Genomic DNA, 21,720 nt, shown 5'->3' with positions numbered 1-21,720 from the left:
TTATCTATTTAGACCAAGTGTGCTTTATGCTGTATCAAGAAACAAAAGATAATACCACTAGCACCTTCAACCTTATCCACATGGAGCGAACTACGAAGACCCCTACTATCTTGTTGTCTACTGATGCTAGAAAGGCGTTTGACAGGTTTGATTGGTCATGTCTCATTGGAAGGGAGCATGTATACCTATAATGAACCAATATATGCCCACCCCTCAGCATCAAAGTAAATGTGTCCTCCTCTGACTATTTCAAGTTGAACAATGGGACTGGAAAGGGCTGCCTGCTATCTCTTAATCTTCATTCTCTTCCTAGAGCCGCACCCACTCCATCCCTAACATCAAAGGGGTAACCACCGCTCCCGCTACTCAAATGGTGGCAGATTTTACTGATGACTTGTTGCTACTAATGGTGCATCGAAATAGAAATTTAAAAATTTATAGTATGTTTACTATAACCACAATTATGAATGAACAGGAGTGGATATAGATCACTTCCCATTCATTCATAATTGAGGATATAGTAACCATACCATATACTCAATTATCTACAAACACTCAGCGATCACTGATCACTGAGTGTTTGTACCGCTCTACTCTCTGACACACCCTGAGTGAGCGGTGCAAGAGGAGAGCCCAGCCTCCTGTGACAGCGCTGTCTCCGCCCCTACACAGCTCTGCCGCACTGTGATAGGCGGCCAAGTGGTGTGGGAGGAGAGACACCGGCCGCTCACAGCGCTTGGCCGGCTGTCACTTTCTCTCCTCCACGCTGAGACACACATAGCAGCGCCCAGCGGGGAGGAAAGAAATCACGCATGCGCCGATGTATCGGCAGGAAAATTGCACTTTCGGCATATAGCCAAAGTGCCATTTTCGGCCGATATGTTTCGGGGGCCGATATATCGGTGCATCCCTATTTATTACCCTTCCCGAAACTGATCTAATCTATTGAGGACAGTGGAAGACTATGGGCCACCTTTTAAACTTTAAGCCGAACCTCTCAAAATCATTGGCTCTCAAAATCATTGTCCCTTAACAGTAATATTCCAGCCAACATCCTGCAGCAAAGTTTTCTAATGAAGTGGGCCTCGACATATATTACATATTTAGGTGTCAAACTTGCCCTGTTGTGGATATTTTCACCCTTCACTTTTTTCCTTCCAAATGATCAAATGGGACCTGTAGAATTGGGGCACGGATACCTTTTCCTGGATCATAAGGAATAGCATATTAATTAGGGATGCACCGATACTGGTGTTCTTAATTTATTCCATGGCACTTCTATAGCGAATAAAATACACTCAAGGTTTAAGATCTTGTCCAGATGGTATAACATTCACAGAACCCTGCTGCCCTACCTACTTCACCTCAATCACCTGCCCAAACATGCTACAGACACCCTTTTAAAAACTGTGAAGCCTCCCTCACCCCCTTTTCACCTGTGCCTTACCCCTTTCCACCGACCTGCTATTTTCTTTTCTCCCCTTCTCATCCTTCCCTGACCTGCCACTTCCGTTTCCCACTCTCTTAATCTTAGACCCCCTTCTCCTTTTTATTTGTTTATGAGATTGTAACATAATCTTTCACTCTATAGTTAGGACGGCCTTTCCCCCTTCCCATACCCTTTCCAAATACAAATAAAAAGTGGATGGAGCAAGAGGTACCATATGGACCTGGAATAGGCAGCACATCTGTTATACATTCCAGGTTGCTAAAATAGAACTGACCTCTGTTTCTGTGACATATACCTCAGTTACACTAAATGTACATGTACAATGTAAACTTCTTTACTTGAGAATAACCTGGAGTTTTGAAAGTTTGACTAATGTACTGCCTTGCCTTCTTTTTAAATAAAGGGAAACAAGTGATACATTGGAAGCACCAGGGCAAACAATAACTGCTCAAGGATATTTGTATGCAGGCTAAAGCAATGTAGATCCATGTCCAGGGAATGTGGAAGGCAACGTGCTATGGCATCTCTGTGCATGTGATCTCCCTCTCCTGTATATGCTCCCTGAGCTTCAGTAAGCTGTTATATTGCTTGGTGGCCGCAGGACTGAGGTTTCTCCACTGTTATACCTATTTATCCCACGCTTCTCCTGAGATCCCAGATGGACCAGTGATCTACCAATAAATTACAACGGGTGTCCAGCTCCATCCGGGAGAGTGGCTAATTAAGAATGGTATAAGGGAACTAATGACAATTTTACTGTTTTTATAAATTTTTAAACAAACATTTTGCATCTGTTTTATCGTTACTATCATAGGGATTAGGGCAAGATTAGTCAATGATTAAGCACAGTGTATCAGCAACATGCGTCAGATCAAGGAGCCTAGGGGGTGTATATACCACTTGGTATAATGAACATAATTGTATGACGCCAAGCGTTTGGTGTTGCTTTTCTTGAATGACGTGCGTATGTATATAATTGGTAAACTGCTAGATGTTAAATAAAATGTTTTAGGTTACTGGAAAATAGTATACATTTCAGAGTTATTCAACAAGACCTTCAAATTGTCTTGAAAGTTGAGGGAAACATTTTTTACAGGTGTCCAAGCTTTTATTTATTACTTTATTAATCCTATCTGTACGAAAGCTGTGTTGGAACAAATGGTTTTACTGCACCCTCTGGTGAGCAATGGTGAGAAAAAGGCAATTAACAAAGGAAGACAGACCATTAAAAATGAAGGTCTTTCCTTTAGAGAAATAGAAAATAAGCTAAGGTGTCATTGCGTGCACTAATAAAAGACATTTGGAAGGTAGACTTACTCTGGCAAAAGCAGGTATGGCAGACTGTTCGGTCAAAAATATAGATTACATAAAACAAAATGTTTGTTCTACAGCTTTTTACGGTACTGTATGTATGTATGTATGTATGTATGTGTGTGTGTGTATAGAGATAGACAAATGGGGGAGAGAAGAAGGTAGGGGGAGAAGAGAGAGCGAGCAGAGAGAGTGTACCAATCCAATTTCCATAAACCTGAGCAACACCTCTAGCTTGTGGCACTGTGCTTAGCAGCTTACATCCTGCTCCAGAAGAGGCAGCCTGAAAATGTCACTCTTTCCCTCCTGTGGGCTATAAAGCACACTCCAGACAGGACCACGATAGGCCTGCCAGTGGCCGATTCTACCAGATCACCATGGACACTGTTTTGATGGATAGGCTCCTCTGGTCTTTCCCCACAAGTAGCCCATACTGACCAGGTCTCCCTGCTCACGAGATGGAGCCTGGGCCTGGTACGGTATGGCTGCCTGTATGTTTCTTTTTGCACTATGTAGCACTATGTTACATAATTTTTCTCAATCAAGCTTCTGATCAGTGTTTGGACACTCTTTAAAGTGCTACTGTAATACAAAGCAAGTTTGGCAGATTTGCAGACAATACCAGTGAAGAAAGCAGAAGTTGGTGGGTAGGAACACGTTGTACACCTTGACGGTGACGCTTTTTTGGATGTATACTGCATACCCAAAGTCTGAAACTAGGTGATCTCACTAGCCAACAAGGAGGCTTGGAATTGTCAAGAGGCAAAGTGAAGCTCGACCATAAAGGGAAACATTTAAATTTACATATAACTTCAGTTGCCTGTATCACTAAATTTATGGATTGTTTTGACTTGTGGTTTTCACTAAAGACCAACTTGCTTTATTGAGAAAATATGGAAATTGCCAAAACTGACGTCCTAAAAATGCTTGTTGTCTGGCTGTCTGATGGATTCAGTTATTTCTCACTGACCTGAAACCAGTATTGCAAATTAGGAATTCTGTCTTTAAAGGGTGGATACGTGTTAGGGGTCAGTATGTAATGAAGTACTGACACCAGTGACAGTAAAGGAACCCCCCATTATTTGTCTCGGTATAGGTTTCCTTTAAAAAAAAAAAAGGGGCTTGATTATGTAGGCTCAACCTGTGAAGCTAAAGCATGATGTGGTACTGAAACACATTATGACTGCAATAAACTGTTTATTTTTTTCAATTTACATTTTGTTTTATGTTTTTTTATAGGACTTGAGCTCAAGAGAAGATCAAGAGGTTCTCCTTGTCAGGACGGATCAGTCAGGCAGAGCTTGGCCTGTGAACTCTTCTGGGGAACCAGTAGAACCAAAGGGAGGAAGGAGAAAGAGACCAAACGTAAATAATATTGTATTTCTTTATATTTTTAATGCTGCATGTTCTGTTACAGAAGAACCTACAGCAAATAAGATAATAAAATAATGCTAAGTGCACAAAACAGATTTCATCATGTTTATGTTTCATGTTTAGTGCAGTTGGATCCATGAAAGATCATTTCTTATTGGATGCTGTGTGTGTATTGGTCTTTGCCTTATTGGTCTTTGCCTTACCTGTCAAAAGCCGGATGCAATGCTGCCTGTAATTAACAGGCAGCACTCTGTCCATGACAAGTTACATAGCGGGGAGGCTTTCCCTGTTCTGTAACATGCCACTGCTGTGTAACAAAGCCGTCGGCTTTAGACTGGAGCTGACGGCTTTTTCCTCCATAATACTAGGTGAGGCTCTGCCTCCCCTGACCGCACGTCCCTGCTGTAGACAGATGTTAAAGAGAATATATCTTCAAAAAAAACAACTTGGTGCAAGTATAAAGAGCAGGTACCTAGCAATGCCTACATATATCTGCTGCAACCTTCCAAACTTTGCTTTTTTGGCCAGTGACGCAACTCATCCTAGTGATGAACCAGTAGAAATGAGTGGGAGCAGAAGTGGTGGCAGGTTCCGACACTACCCCATAGTTTGAGCATTGCCTGGCAGAACAGCTGGGAATTTAGCTGTAACAGCAGGGGATTTAGAAGTAGCAGCAGATATGTTGCCTGCACTTTATACCTTTTATCTGCAACTTTTATACCAATACCTATCGGTATGTTTTTAATTTATGGAGAAAGTGAGGCGATTCTAGACCGGTACATAGAAAATGTGCTAATATTGATAGGATCCTGGTGCAAATCAAACATACAACCTTAAGGTTCCCATTACAGACTATGCCTGTGGACTTTCCTCACTATGGCAGGGGACAGGGTTGTATTTTCCCAGCTGGCTATTATTTTTTCCCCATGATGGTCCAGCATTATTGACCTCTGCACAGTTCATCTCTTCCCCCTACATAGGAACAAACCTGATGTGACATGCATGTTTATTGATCAATATGAAGCCTGTTGGTAGCATTAACTCTGAAAGCCACAATTTCTTACTGTCCTTGGGCAGCTTATTTTACCTCCAAGTGCATGTAAACAATGAACACCTCTTATTTGTTCCCTTTTGGTCTGTTTAATATACCATTGGAAGCATTTTGTTATATCTGATGCAGAAAAAAAAACTTGTTTATCTTCTCAGCAATTTCGATCTGTTCACAATTCCTATGTTATTTCAAAGAGCCCTTCTAGTTCTCATCTCGGACAGCACAATAATGATCCCTTATGTTGTGGAGATCTGAGAGTAGGTGTAGTTGAGTAGTTTAGACATTGGGCATGGCTGACATCACTCATTCCACCAAAAACGATGTGTTATCAGCCCACAGAACAACGTAACAGGAGCTGAGTACATTTCTGGCAGATCAATATTTTTTGCTACTTGCACAGGATAAAAGACAGGAAAATGTGCATGAATTGCAGAGATATACAGTACTGCATTTTTATATTTTTATTTTGTTTTGACATATGCTTTAAAGTTTATTTAAACCCAAAAACAGAAATGTAATATCGTGCAGCTCACCAGTCCTTGGATGTGGTGCTGTATTAGGTTTTTTTTTGTTTGTTTTTTTCTCCAGACATTTTTCCTTTATTTTCAGCTTGTGATCCAGCCAGTAAAGGTGCCCATACACCTTACGATTATCGGATGATTTTCGTATGCGATCGACTTTTCGTCCGATAATCGTATGTGTGCATTGCAGTGTCCGACCGACAGTACTGTACAATCGTACGACTTTTGCCGGTCAAGCATGTTTGAAAACTTTGCTAGATCGTACGATTGTCGTAAGGTTGCTGGCGTTTCCGTCCATCAAAAGTCGTACGGTCAACACTGCGCTTGCGCTGACGAAAATGCTTTTCGTTAATTACGTCTAAATTAATCTTGCGATCATCGGGGCAGGATGGGGCTGCCGTACGAAAATCGTACGATTTACACACTTCCTGTCTCAGGGTGGCTCCAATCTATGGAGGAGCAATGGAGCCATCCTTAGATACCAGCACTGTCAGTCTGTGGAGAAGTCAGTGTTATAGAAGTACGAGCAGATTCAGATGGATTTGACTAACAATTTAAATCTGCGTGCCAACTAACACTTTGTAGGCTGCTACAGCAACAGTTTTTAGTTGTCCTTATGAAATTAATGTGTTTTTTTTTTTTAAATGAATAAAAGCTGACCATTGTTAGCACCCCTGTCAGTGTTCGTGTTCAATGGTTTGTCTCAGGCCTCTATCTGCCACTTTTGCTGGACAGTTTGGTCAAACTAATGCAGCCACCACATCTAAGGATTGGGGAGCTGCAGTATATAAAATTTTGATCTTGATCTTGGTCTTAGATACGCTGTAAGCACACTGTTTATTTTACTGAGCACCCCCAAGTCCCAATCTATCCATTGTTAAGCTAAGCTTCAGGCAAACAGCTGAACACACGGATAAATACATATATGTGAGACATTTTACCTGCCAAAGGATTTGTATTTGTGTCCATCCACCTGTTAGATTTATACAGCAGCCATGCAGGTCAGGGACCTGATTTTTCTCTTCTGCAGTTAAGAAACTCTTACAAGACTTGCCCCACCACTCACTTGGTAGCACATGAGTACTGCAGCATGTGCAGATTTTCTCTCTCCTAAGCTGCAAAGGGGTTGCAAGAGGCCGACATTAGGTCAAATACAGGTAATTTCACTGCATGCATTTAAAATATAAATGTATTCATGTATAACTGAATACAGAGCTGTAATAATGTGTATCATTTTATCTGTTAGGAGTTCACATTGATGAATCAACCATTAGTGTAAAATAATTTTCCCGGTTTTCCTTGACTGTTTCTGGCACTTCCCCGTAGGCTATAAAAGATCATCATGGTGATGAATCAGATCAGCCAGCGTCTCAGTTCTTGTGGGGAGCTCTCTTTATGCTGTATGGTTTATCTTCCATGACACAGTGGCTCTTCACACCTAATGCATCACTGCGGTGGCAGCAGCCAGCCCTCAATAGTCCCCACAGTCCAAAAAGCACACACAGACCTGGAAGCACGAGCTGCGGGGATGATTGGATTCAGAGGCAGAGGAAGGGAATCTAAATTAACTTTTCAATTCACACTCTGTATTAATATAACCGGCTCATATTAATGTTCAGTTTGTTGGAGGGCATTTTCATTTAAGTTTCCTCTCGTGGGAAATAGACTCATCAGCATGACCGGAATGTAGAGATTCTGATGCATGCAATATTAAGGATATAATTTTGCCTGGTGATGCAGTGCATCATTACAGAAAGCTAGAGATATTATATGGGGATATTACCACCAAATTTTTCTTGCTGCCAAGTTGCTCTCTGGCTTCACTGGGTTTCTACAGCCCATCTTTGTCATTTCAAGTTAACATAGAAATCCATTCATTGAGGGCTCATCAATGAAGGTACACTTTGTGATCCTCACATTTTATAGTTCCTTTGTTCTGCTATATGGAGCACAGACAGATGTGTAACTGCTGCTCTGGGTCCCCAACCTCTTATGGCTCCAACCTCTTAGGGCACAAGCGTTAGGATGGTGCAAGTTAGAGGCACGGTGATCTGATATTCAAGTACATAGGGCCTAGCAGGAAACTGCAACAATAGCAGTGTGGACAAAGGAGCAGTTGCTCATGATGGACACTCGTCTTTCTAATTGCAGAGGCGAGTTGTCTTCTCTTTATCGTCTCGTGAAGCTTTTTACTTGCATAGATTTCCATAGATTTTTTTGCAGTCACCTGTTTTATGTCATGCCCCACGCTGAATTCAATATCCCAATTGGATCCGTTTTAAGAAGGTGGTGATTTAGAGATGAGCCTTGGCTTGGTGTGAACCCATTTCACCCAAGCACACTCAAAAGTCTGACCACCACTCTCTCTGGCAGCGGCGGCCTTCCCTGGCTCTTTGTGACTTATAGCTACAAGGGAGGAATTTGCTTCCTTACAGCTGAATAGGTCAAGAGGCAGGAGGGCGCAGAGTTTTGAGTGGGCTTGGGAGAACTCCGGTTAACTGAATTTGCACCAAGCCCAGGTTTATCACTGATGGTCATATAACAGGTACATATGGTCGATTCCCAATGCTTTCACACAAGGATAAGGATGTTTATTTTAGTCGTGTAACAGTAATTTTTAAATCTCATTGGACCTGAAAATAACTCTCACTTTTTTAGAAAATAAGAATGCTTATCCTGGTGTGCTAGCTTTGTGTATTGAGCCTATACTATTTTAATAGGGGCTTTATGGTTATATCCCTTGTCTCCCTTATATAGGGCTTTCCCTAAGGGAAAGGGGAGGGGGGCGTACACACTGATTTGTGTTTGAGGAAGGGGAGACAAACACCGGACTTTTCTGTCAGCAGCTCTGTCTGGATTTCCGCCTGGCTCACTGATGTCACCAATTGCCGTGAGCTGGGCGGTAAGCCGCACAGAGTGTCCCAGTTTGCCCTTGGCAACCTGACACGCTGTGACTGCTTATCCCCCCAGCACCCGACTGCCCCCAATGAAGTGCCGCCTGAGGAAACCGCCTCAGGCTGACTGTTATAGGGAAGGCCTTGCCCGCACCATAATTTTTGTAAAATGTTTGCGGCTGACCCAAGCCCTACTATGTAGTGCCTGCCCCTTGCAGCAATATGGGCTAACGAGGCTAGGACGGCTGAAACGGCTAGGCTAAAGTTTAAATAAATGGTTAACTGCCTCTGTAATACTAGGCTGTATATGTACAGAAAACTAGCTATTATGGAAGCACAATTGGCCACAATACGAAGTGATTTAAGTGGTTCTGGGTATAATCCTTAAATGAGGAATAAATCCCCTTGATTTTTAATTCTTGCATGTAAATGTGTCGTTTGTATCTAAGCTCATTAGCAGCCTTATGGTAAAATCTTCTGAATTATATTTTACTTTATATTTACAAAGTAGGTTGGAGAAAATGTCACCTGTAGTAGCAGGAGTGCCTCTCTTAAATACTGATTGAATAGAATAGGTTTTCTGCCTGTATTATTCAGTATGTCTGTCTGTGTGTTGCAGCTAGAGACGCATGTCGATAAAGAACGGGTTCGCTATTTTCATGACGATGACAACCAGAGTCTCCACGATATGGTGAAGAGAGAAAAGATGGGAACAGCTGAAGACCAGAATAAACTCTTTATGAGGATGGCTTCAAAGGTAATGTCCATGTCCATACCATTCACAAAGTCCTCTGTACTATATAGAATATTAGCAAACGTTGAGTTTCCTATGCCTGTCAGCTGTGGGGAGCCCTAATATACTGTTCTTCTGAAAAATTCCTGTTAAAGGCATGTACATGTGTGCCAGGTATACATTTGTTCTTTTTAAATATACATTTGTACTTGATTTCTCCTCCATGTTCATCTGAGCAGGCAGGAGGGGGAATTCAGGCAGCATCTGAAATGAATAAAGTGCAAGCTAAATGCTGCACACAGCAAAGTGACCATTTTATTTACCTATCACATTTACTTACGATAATTTGACTATTATGGAGGCAGTTGTCAGGCTTGTCGATGATGCAGATTCCCCGTTTTGCTGCCTTTTAGAAGGTCACCAGTGCTGTTGTCTTGCAGCCTTTTTCAGTTGAGAAAATAAAACTGTGTACTCTTAAGGTCCCTAAAGAGGACAAGGGGCCACCACCTGAGATTGGAGGAAAAGAGGTTTTATCTCCAACAGTAGGGATGCACCGATGCCGATACTAGTATCGGTATCGGTGCCGATACCGAGTATTTGGGTGAGTACTTGTACTCGCCCAAATGCTCCGATACCTAGCACGAGTACTTCCTGTATCAGGAAGCCGGGCAGCGCATCATTACACGCTGCCCGGTTTCCTGATTGGCCAGGAAACGGCTCTATGCTCTCTCGTCACTTGTGATGAGAGAGCATGGAGCCGACTTCCCGGCCAATCAGGAAGCCGGGTAGCGTGCAATGACGCGCTGCCCGGCTTCCCGATTGGTCAGGAAGCTAGCAAATCCGGAAGCCGGGCTCCGTGTAATGACGCAGCGCCCGGCATTCTGATTGGCCGGGAAGCCGGCGTCATGCTCCCTCGTCATCTCATGAATCATAATATTAAGAAAGTGACCTTAAAGCATTAGTTTGTATTGCTTTAGAAAAAATGTGACCTGTCCCTTTAAGAAAAAGTATCGGTAATTGGTATCTGCGAGTACTTGATCAAAAGTATCGGTACTCGGTCTTATAAAAGTGGTATCGGTGCATCCCTATCCAACAGGATAGAGGATTCTTTATTGTGTGATTTGTACCCAGCAGCCTGTTCTTCTCCATGGGTGTACGCGGCCGTGCGCTCACCCGAACTGCGCGGCCGTGCGGGTGTCCATTCTCGTACGCTGACGGGATGGATCCTGTCTGCGTCAGAGCAGGAACACCCGCACAGACATGCAGTTCGGGTGAGCGTACGGCGGCGTACTACCACGTACTCCCATAGAGAAGAAGAGGCTGCTGTGTACAAATGACACGCAGCACCTGTCCTTCGGGAGCGGCCCGATACGGCCATGCACGCAGAATGGATCTGTATGGGCCGGCTGTTACTCGCGTGAATGAGGCCTACAGCAGTGAAGTTGTGAAACTCCCATCCCCAGGTGGTGGTATTAGCTGAGAGTATAGACACATTTTAAAAACTTCTAGTAGTTTTCTTTAGTGAATACAATATACGGGAGTATAGGAGTTCTTAGTCGCACGCACGCACGCACGCACGCACACACACACACGAACACTTAAAAAAGATTCCGAACAGAAATAAAGCTCTGCGATTAGTTAGTATGACATTTTGGTCTTTGTGACTAAACACTTTGTTGCTAATACGTTCATAAGTTCCCCCCTGTTTATATTGCATCATATCCCCTCTTAACCCAATGCCTTTTATTTATTTTCCCTCTTTTACACACAATATAATACACATTGTAGGCCTGAATTTTACTTCAAACCCCCCAAACATTATATATTTTCTGAAAGCAAAGGACCTGTAGAATAAAATAAGGTCAGTTGCAAATGTTTACAGTGCACAGTATTAGTGCAATTCTTTACCAAACCCAAAAATGTAGTAAAAAAATGCACTTAAGGTAGTTTCAGTGCCCAAAAACACAATATAATACCCATTTTTTGGAAAATATAAAAGATGAGGTTACAACGAGTAAATTGATACCCAACATGCCTAGGTAAAAAATTGCGTGCATCCATGAAACGGCGACAAAATATGGTAACTTAATTGTCCATAGGTAACGCTGTAAAAAAGCCCTTACAGGTCATCAGTTTAGAGAGATCCATGAATATTGGGCCTAGAATGAATGGTCTCACTCTTCGTGCGACCAATGTGTGTTTGTGTTAAGGCGCGTGCCTTTGCGGGGGACTGTAAACCTTTTTTTAAATTATATTTACATTTATTTTATTTCATACACTTTATTCCAAAACATTTTCTATGTCTTACAAGCCCCCTATGTGAAAGAATATTAGTAGTGACAGGTAGTCTTCAAGGTGACACTAGGGGTCCAAAAGACCCCCAGTGTCACCTTTCCAATCTAAATAAGCTATTGGAGTGCAGATCGCACTCCAATAGGTTAATGGTCGGCTTCTGTAGCCGAGCAGTAACAGCTACGGGACCAGAAGTAATGCAATCGGCATCGCTTACAATCCCATAGAGCGGGGAGGAGATCGGCCCCTGGAAGTGACCTGGTGGCAGCTGAGCCGCTGGAATCACTTCCATTGTAAAGCCGACAGTCGGCATTACAAATGAAAACAGAATTCCTGCGTCTATTCAAAGGGGCGCGCTGCCACCGACGCATGACATACATCGTTGGCAGCAAAAGGATTCATTGCCTCTTCTCCACAGTGAATATGTTATTTGTGTAGTCGTCCCTCATAGCTTGGGTCCTCCAGCCCCATTATTCATTTTGTTGCCCTCCTCTGGACTTTCTCAAGTTCAATGTTTTAAAAGAATTTCCGATTTAAACACAAAAATCAGCAGTAACTTGACAGCAAGAACACTTGTGCCGGCAGTGTGGTTTTGAATGCACTGTTGGGCATAAAGTTTGTTTTATATTTTTCAGCTTTCATTAACTCCAGAACATTTCTTTGACATAATGTAGATTTTTAATGATTTCTTTCAATGCAACAATGCAAAAGTCTGACGAAAGGATCTAAGGAATTTCAAAAGCTTGCATCTTTACTAAAGTGATATCAAAGTCAAAAGGTTTTTAAGCCATTTGAAATGCCGATGAAGTCACTTCCAATGGACGCTACTCCTTGATGTTTCAAAGTTTTAGTTTCCTGCAGAATCAGCTGGTCCCTTGAGCACTGGTCCTGATATCCTGTTTAAGATCTCGTTCACACCTAGGCGTATTGTATATGTGCGTCTGTCGCACGTTTTTTTACCGCGATTCGCGCGTTTCCGAAGGCTACTTGGCTGTATCCCAATGGAAACACGCAACAAAACGGCCCAAAGTAGTACCTGTACCTTTTCAGGCGTGGGCCGTTTTGTAGCGCGTTAGGGACGGGCGGAAATAGGCCAAGGTGGGAACGAGACCATTGAATACAATGGGATTTATATTTTTGAGCGTTTTGTAGGGTGTTCATCGAGCGTAGAACGCGCTACAAGACGTTCAGTTGTGAACGAGGGCTTAGGGTGACTTCTTTCCTATGGCGCCACCCTTGTGTGTGCTAGTAAGCTGTGTGTGTCTTCACAAACACACAGTCACAGCAAGGCAATCCACTCCCCACTCCTCCCTCCTCTTTTCTATAAGCTAGTAGATGGATGGATGCTGGAGATGGCTCTGTCCCTTCTGATCTTGTATTGCACAGGCAGTTCAGGGAAGCTAAGCTGGGAGAGTTGGAGCTGTTTGGAAACATGATGACTGTAAGTGCTTGGGGAAAAAAATTTAATGAAATACTTTGTTTAATCTGGATTTACTATTGAAATACAGTTTGAGAGTTTGATACAACTTTACGTTGGCCAAAAGGACATCACTTAAATTCCAAACTTTCTATACTTTTAGATTTAAAAGAGAACTATGGGGTAAGTGTTTTTCCCCATAGTTCTCTTAGTGGGCACGGTAGGACATATACTAGCGTCCTTCCATGACCCAAAGCTCAATATATCGGGAGCTACAGCTTGCGGTATACTGAGACCACTGCAGTCGGGATGGATCCCGACATTACTGTCTGGATCCACCCAGCTGCATGAGTGACAGCTGACTCTGCCTATCTAGATGCGGAGCCAGCTGTACCCGCCCCACCCCCGTCCGTTCCGCCAGTCAGCGCTGGAGGATCGGAGAGGGGAGGGGGGATCCCTGCGGGGAACGGTGACTGACAGTCACGGCTCTCTGCAGGGAGATGAGCAATGGTATGTTCATTCTCACACGTCGGCTCAAACTATGAGGATGAGTGATTTTCACTCACCACATAGTTCTGCTTTTAAAGCTGAGGTTTTTCCTGCCTTACCTGCTTACTCCCTCTTGCCAATTATTTTTTTATAAATATAAATAAAGCCTTTCTGTTTTCATTACAAGCTTTATTTTACACTGAATCATATCATCACTGCATACCTGTGCTTCTCTATGCAATGCCGGCCATTCAAGGCTGGTGGGAGGGCTGGGTGCTGTACATTGTTTCCTGGAAACACCACAGCATGTTGCCTCAGAACTCCATTCAACAGCCCTCAGCCCCGATGCAAGCAGTTGGCTCTTGGGAGAAGAGCTCTATACATTGTGTATAAGACGTGAGGTCGCCGAGGGACATGCCATCACTGCAGCAGAGTAGAAGATAAGCTTCAGGGACCAAAGTAGCAGCCAGCCAGCTCCGAGGTTCAGGTGTGTATAACCTTCTTTTTTTTTTTTTTTAGCACCTAGACAAAAATGAGCACTTAACCCTTACAGTGCGGGGGTAGCTATAGTGCAAGGTGTAAGAACATTTTTGTCCAGAGTTCTGCTTTAATGAGTGGTAACGCACTTTCATTTCCTGTACAGATCACATGTTTACATAAATTATTCTGAAAACTGAGCAGTCCCATCGTTCAGCAGCCGTGGAGTCATTGCTTATGATCAACACCGAGTTTGGCTAATGGTTTCTGACTGATGCCAAATGCATGAAATCATTACTAAGTACAGATGTCTTCGTTGTCACTGCACAACCCCTCAGTCACTGGAACGTGTCATGAGGTCTGTGCACGGTTCTTAGTATCCTCATCCTTGACGCCCGACATGGCCTCCTTGTCATCTTCGCCACCCGACTGGAGCTCCGTCCTCGCCCCCCGCCTCTTCCGTCTCAGGGGCCACTCGACAAATTTTTTTCTCTCTTGGGGGCCGCTTGTCAAATTTCATACTTTAAAATAAAATATAACTATATCTGGTTTGGTACTACAGACACCGATATACACACAATAAGGTCCTATTCATATCTGTAGGTTTAGGTGCGATTAGGGATTCCTGCATCAGAAACGTGCATTTTCCTGCAGCAGGAATCCCTAATCTGGCATTTACAAGTGGCAGCTGTCACCTATTCAAGTTAGGGTCTGCTGCAGACCTTCCCAATCGATCCTGCACAATCCTTTCGACCAGCGTTCACTGAAAGAGCGCTGGCTGAAAGGATCCGGGTGCCGGCGCAGACTCGGCTACACGGTCTGCATCCGACAGAGATGCAGACCGCGTACCTGACTTGTGAGCTGGCTGCGGGCCACAAAGTACCGGCCCTGTTTGCCTCGCGGCAGATACGCCCCTGTCCGTGACTTGCCTTGAGATCATCAGATTGTCCAAACAATTCAAGCTGTTATTTTCTCTTCACGCCATATATCTCATGGTACCTGCATAGGCAATGTATTCATTCATGAATCCATTCATTTAATTACCGTATATATATGTATATATATATGTATATATATATCTATATATACAGGGCTTGAAAAATTTGACGGTGTCTCACCAGTCAGTCAAAAATTTCACCAGTCAGCATGACCGGACTATAGCCTTGCAAATTATGTTAAATTTTTTTGGGGACAGATAGAGCTTTCTTTTGTGACCCCACGGGGGGTTATTTTTTACTATATAAGGAAAAAAGTACCATAAATGTAAAAAAAAAGGTTTCCCTACGTTATGTTATAAAACATTTATTCTTACACATATTTTTAGTAAAACATAAAATTCGGGGTCACGTCGGGGTAAATAGACACCAAACATGTCAAGTCTTAAATTTGCGTGCGCCTGCAAAATCGCAAATAACGCCCATAGGCGACGATTAAAATGCTTTTACTGCTCATCAGTTTAGTGTTATCAGTGATTAACGGCTCTAAAATGATTGCTCTCACTCCGACGTTTGCGGCGATATGTAACATGTGCTGCACAATAGGCGCAATCGTCGTTTTTGCGCGTAGGCGCACCCAAAGCATATCTGTGTGTGTATGTGGGGGGCGGGGACTTAAAAAAAATGTTTTCTTTTTAAAAAATTTTTATGATTCTTTAATGTTTGTATTACTTTTTTTTTTTTTACACACAACTTTATTTCTTATCCCCCTATGGGATAGCCAATTTACATGACGGGTCCTCTTTATGGAGACATCAGGGGGTCTCCAAGACCCCTAATGTCACCGAGGGACTCCCAGAAAAGCTGATGAAGCAGAGATCGGCTTCATCAGCTTCTGTAGCTGGAGAGTGACACTGAGAGTGACACATGTAATATACATCACTTCCTGCATTCGGGGACTGAGAGGAGATCAAAGGGAGTTTGTATACTGAACTCCCTTTGATCTCCTGTCACAGAGCCGTGCCGGTCCCGGCCGCATCGGGCATTGGGACCAGCAACGGCAGTGACAGCTGCTGCTAATACAAGCAATCGAGCGTAGCTTTAGGGTATATTGCAAGTTATTGGTTGGCTTACTATGGGTGTAGCAGCTGCCATACTTTTGTCCTGGCACACTCAGGACTGGCATGTTAAATAATGTGACATGCTCTATATTCTGTACATTTACTTTGCTGTTTATGCAGAAAGTGGGAACTTTATTGTAACAAATATATCTTTATCAGCCATTGATAGCATCACCAAGATAGTAAGTAAGGAAGTACTGTATGGACGCTGGCAAACAAAAAAAAAAAATCCAGCCCCATGTAACCCGGCTTCCAACTGTCCTGCCTCAGTTTAGTGCTAGCTTCCTAGGTGGTTGGATGCTTTTTTCTTCACCACTGCTGAAAATATCTTGGAGGGTGGTGATGGGATAGAAAATGCTGAAAGGTACGCTCCAGGCAGTCACCAAAATGTGAGGGAGCACAGACGACTGGTCCATTGCACTGATTTATTTTATTTTGCACCAAAATTTTTGCAGAAAATCTTCTGCCTGATCATATGATTTTCTGGGAACACCTGATTCTGAGCCTGTAATTCCAAAGCCCAAAGATTCCTAAATCTGCCCCATTGATGTATCTACATTGTACTTATGCACAATTATGATTGTTCAGACATTCATTGTACACACTTCTGCATCTCCTGCACATGCAGATAGATTTTACTCTGAAGCTAGGTTCACGCCATTTTCCGGACCAGATCTGCAACACAGTACATTGCAATTCTGCCGCGATTGTAAATTATTTTTTTAGCTTAAAATGGTGGGTTCCATGCGTTTTTGATGCGTTCCAGTGCATTCCAGACCAGACTAGATAGGACAAGCAGTATTCTTCTGGTCTGGTCTGAAACGGACTGCGCTGGTGGGAATAGAAGCCAGAAATAGCATAGGGATGCATTGGGATGCATTCTGGGCCCCTGAAACTATCTGGTCTGGTCTGGAGGTAATCTGCATGTGGTGTGACTGGGCCCTGGAGGAGTCCGATTGGAAAGCAACTGCAGTCCTGGCATTAAACAATGAGCTTGCTTGCGGTCCCTAAAGGCCTCATTTAAAATTTAAATAAATCTTCATTCAAGGTAAACGAAGACTTTCTGACTTTGAGATGAACTCCGGTCAACTAGTGTACCAGAGATCCATGACTGTTCTAATTAGAATGCTAGAAACTGTTGGGCTTGATGTAGTGAGACATCCAGGTGAATTTAAATGCATGAATGTCATGCTTGACATTTACGTGCATCCTTCAGGGCCTGTTCACACCATATGCAGTGCGTTCCGGGCCACGTTTTGGGGAAACTCTTGGACACCACAATTGCAATGGGTGTCTTTAATTATGAATATGCTAAGTCCCGAGTGGTGCTGGTTACTGTGTGACAGATTTATTCATCCCAGATATTACACGCACCGCTCTTCTTGCGGCACTGTGACCGACCTTTCCAGCTCTCGTACATTGCAGGGATTATGGCAGGTGCTCTCCTGTTCCCCTCCTTTTTGTTATTCATTTCTTTTAATTAAATCCATACTGATATTTTTTTTTTGTGCCTAGAGTTCAGCTTGACACGAGTGTATTTTAGAATCTTTGTTCTGTAGACAGCCTAGCCTCTATGACGTTTAATAAAGTCTATTAATAATAAGCTATTTACTGTATCTAAAAAGCATTTTGTTATATATCATGCATAAAGCCTCATGGAAGGAAAGCTGGAATCACTGAATGAAGGCCTGTTTATTTTAACACGGTCATTTTTCTGTCTCGATTCATACATGTGGGAGTTTGGGCAATAGAAATCAGTGTTTCTGGTAACTTGGATACACTCTGGCAAAGACACTAGCGAAACCAATGTGTGTCTTTAGCCCGTCTCTCTCCCAGATGTTGCTTTTAGAGCTAGTTTTTTAATAACATAATCCGTTTCAGCCGCCCACTCATTCGTGTGACAGCGTTCTCCGAACAGAAGGTCAGTTGCAATGTATCTGTGTGTTAAAGCAAGTGTGGACCGACTTCTTTCTCATTTTAGGGCACAGATATTCTGAGCTTTACAGTTTGTCACTATGGCTGACCGGATTCAAAAGTGATTGGTAGGATAAGGCTGCAATAAAAATCGATTCGCTATATTTTAAACCGTAGACAAGCAGATGATAATGGCAGTTAGTAACCTTCTATCCATCATGACTCGCTTGCTTCATGGGTGATTTAGCCAAAGGACTGAAAGGGCCCATAGTTCTCTTTTAAGTATTGGACAGGTCATTGGAGCTTTCCAACCAGTCAAAAACCTCTGACAGCAATAACAAGCATTCTCCCTGGTGGTGTGAGGCTAGCTGCTTGCCTCCAAGGTGATCTCCTTGGAGGCAAGCAGCTAGCCTCACACCACCAGGGAGACCTAATAGGATTAGACCATTATCTAACCGGACCTTATCCCCAACACACATCAACGGTAATAACGCCTCCCGGTGTGATTGGCTGGACGGCTGGGTGCCGTTTCTCTCCGTGTAGCCCTGAGGTCCCGGGTGTGACTGAAAAGGAGATCGTGGAGGCTTTGTTGGGGCCTTCTGGCTTCCGCCTTCTCGATCCTCCAGGTGTCTCTCTTACCTCACAAACTAGCCCTGCATGATCCATCTTGTGTGGGTCCCCTGATGAAGCCACTGGCGAAACGCGTCGGGACCTACCAAGCTAAGCCACTTTAGGGGCAATCATGTTGTTGTCCACTTTGTCATTGACTGTGTGATTATTATAATGTCAAATTGAATACTTGAATTTATGATCCTGTCTATATCCAACTAATGTTTATACAAAGGGACCTATTAAGCCAATTACCATAGGGGTAATCATGTGGTCCTTGATTATGTGACTAACATCGTGTTAATTCTGAATACCATACCATAATCATGCATATACCCTATCAATAATTGTACAAACAAAGCTCATGCAGGGTTTTGATACACATGTAATTCATTGTATCTTTTAACAATACTATTTAAGCTACAAAAATAAAATCTGATATATTTTTAGCAAATCTCCCTTGGATGGTCATTTACACCCCTCCAGAAACCCTATTATCTCCTACCCTTTTCTCTATTAATGCATTCTATATAGGGGGAGAGGTGTAAACTAGGTGCCCACAGGAAGGCAACCCACGATTTAGCTAATTTAAACACTGATATCTGCCCTCTACAGGTGAATGGGGGCTGTTAGTCACCCACCAGAATCACAAACGAGACCTAAAGGTGGCCATACATTTTCAGCTCTATTGTGTGTCATCTTAGACTCCAGTATAGGTGTATCATGTTGCACTCATTACCGATTTCAAATGAAAAACCTGTAAGATCAGGTGGGTGCTCAAAATGACCATCGGTGACACCAAAATGATCACATAAAGTTCAGGAACGTCACCAGCACACCATTTAAATGTGAAAGAAATCCATTTAATGACACTTGTCATTTCAGATGTTTTCGGGGCCTCACAGAGACCCCTTAATCAGGCTTAGAATGTAAGTTTGTCATTTTAAGCCTGATGATGGGGACCCTGTGAGGCCCCGACAAAGTTTGCATTTGAAATTACGAGTGTGTCTCATTAAATGGATTTCTTTAACATTTAAATGGTGTGCTGGTGACAATCCTGTACCATATGTAATCTTAGGCTCCATTCACACATGGCGGTAGCATTTTCTGCACAGATTTTCATGTGGAAAACCATGCGGCTTGAAAGCGTGCAAACGTTAACATATGTGCAGATTCCGTGCGTTGCAGCTATTACTTTAGCCAGAATCCTCCCATAAAATCACGCTTGGACTATTTTGCAGGACGCACGGTTTGTACGAGCAATAGTCTGCACATTGCAATGCATTGTTTTTTTATGTTTAGCACGTTTCTGCAAGTAATCATATGTGCTGAAAATCACTCATGTGTGAATGGAGCCTTATAGTATATGACACACCAGTGAACCAATTGGTAAATGTTGCAAGAGATTCTTTTGACCTAGTGGGCTGAAAAATGTCCTTAATTGGTCCATTATACCTACAGTATTTTGTTAGTGATGAGGGATCTTCTTAAATTAATATAGGAAAATGGAAATATTTTCATGACTAATGTTTTATACTTACTATTTATACTAATCAGCTAGACGTATATGGTCCTTTACTCATGTTTATTATACTAACCTTTAATGCTTTGCTGATGAAGCTGGTTGCTTGCAGAGCATGTGTGTATAGAGTGTTTCTCAGTAAGAAAATCTTTTAAGTTTTTCTTATTCTTATACTAACCTGAAGGTTTTTTTTTTTTTTTTTACATGACTTTCACACACTGACTTGCTAGCTCTGGACTGTATTTTAATTATTGTATTTCATTAACCAATGTGTACATACTCCCTCTTGTTGTCTTCATTATATCAGGGAATGTGATTAACATTCTAATCCTTCTGTATGCTACCCAAAACTAAAATGATCTTGGGTACCTCTGTCAAGTTCACCTTCTCTGTTTGTCCCAATGACCATTGTCACAGAGACAGAAAATGACGGTCGCCAGAACAGGAGCAGAGGGACATTCTTCCAATGGTAACTCCTGTGTAAGTGACACTCGTGTGTAAAGGGATTTCTTCTCACGTCTGTTGTGTCTCTAGGATAGGAGGGTAAGCAGAATTTCTCTTACAGACAACAAGAAAAAAAAAATCTTGACTGCGATTTATACCATATAGTGATAACGGGATAACTTGCACTCCATACAGTCCTTTCAGTATATGATGGTGCTCATAGTGATGACACCAAATGACGCCGTTTGGATCCTCAGAGTTACGGACGGTAAGTCACCAGCAAACATAATCAAATTAATTGCATCAAGTGACCCTGGTCACTGTCGCCTTGACGAAGGGATCCCGCACGGCCCCGAAACATTGGCTACATGACCTATGCGAGGCTGTTGCAATTAATTTGATCAAGTTTGCATCCTGAATTCTTGCGTTTTGGTGACTTACCTTCCATAACTCTGGAAGTTACACCATTCAGCTTATGCAAAACAAAAATAAATACATAAACGTTTTGGCTAGGGATTCACTTTGAAAGATATCTAAATCCAAAAACAAAAATATAATATTTAATATATTGCAGCTTACCGGTCCTTCAATGTGGTGATTGCATTCGTTTTCATTACTTAGGCTAAGAACACTTTCAGCAAGTACAGAAAATACCTGTTGAAATTAATTTGCCCTGCCCCTTCCCTTTGTAATGGAGATGAGATGTATTTGTACTCATTAGGAGAGCAGCCTGGGTGCCATCCATGGCTCCTTTCATAGCTACAGTGATTGGGCAAGGCCACCCTATGGACAGGTCCCCTTAAGGCAAAGATAAAGGAAGAAAGTGTAAAAAAAACTAACGCAGCCACTGAGTATAAGAACTGGTAAACTGCAATATATAACTTTTTTGTTTTTGCACCAGCTGAACATACACCATAATTCCCTATTTTTTATAAGTTCTTTATTTATAGGCCCCCCCCCCCATTACAGTAGAAAAAATAACAGTCATACATAGTGTACAAGAAGGCAGGTCAAGGAAATCCACAATAGCAATAAAGTATCATAGGATAAACACCTTAGAGATCAATCACATTCCAGCTCAACATTAGCCGGTATAAACTTTCCTTGCTAGACCATGATGATCAGAGAGCGTTAAACATATAGCATATCCATATTTATTAATGATT

The 21,720-nt window shown here is 42.5% G+C and overlaps 1 protein-coding gene across 1 annotated transcript in view; it reads left to right on the top strand.

Annotated features, from left to right (window-relative positions):
• The window catches only part of CWF19L2 (CWF19-like 2, cell cycle control (S. pombe)), a 151,254-nt gene that overhangs the window by 56,631 nt on the left and 72,903 nt on the right, over nt 1–21,720 (top strand). The window contains exons 8-9 of the mRNA XM_018569741.1: nt 4,001–4,126; nt 9,221–9,358. Of these exons, the coding sequence (XP_018425243.1) occupies nt 4,001–4,126; nt 9,221–9,358 (264 nt within the window). The remainder of the gene's footprint in view (nt 1–4,000; nt 4,127–9,220; nt 9,359–21,720) is intronic.

The sequence above is a fragment of the Nanorana parkeri genome, unplaced genomic scaffold, assembly GCF_000935625.1.
Source record: "Nanorana parkeri isolate BGI_ZX_2015 unplaced genomic scaffold, ASM93562v1 scaffold1385, whole genome shotgun sequence".
Classification (NCBI taxonomy): domain Eukaryota; kingdom Metazoa; phylum Chordata; class Amphibia; order Anura; family Dicroglossidae; genus Nanorana; species Nanorana parkeri.
This window is presented reverse-complemented; position numbering and strand designations above follow the sequence as displayed.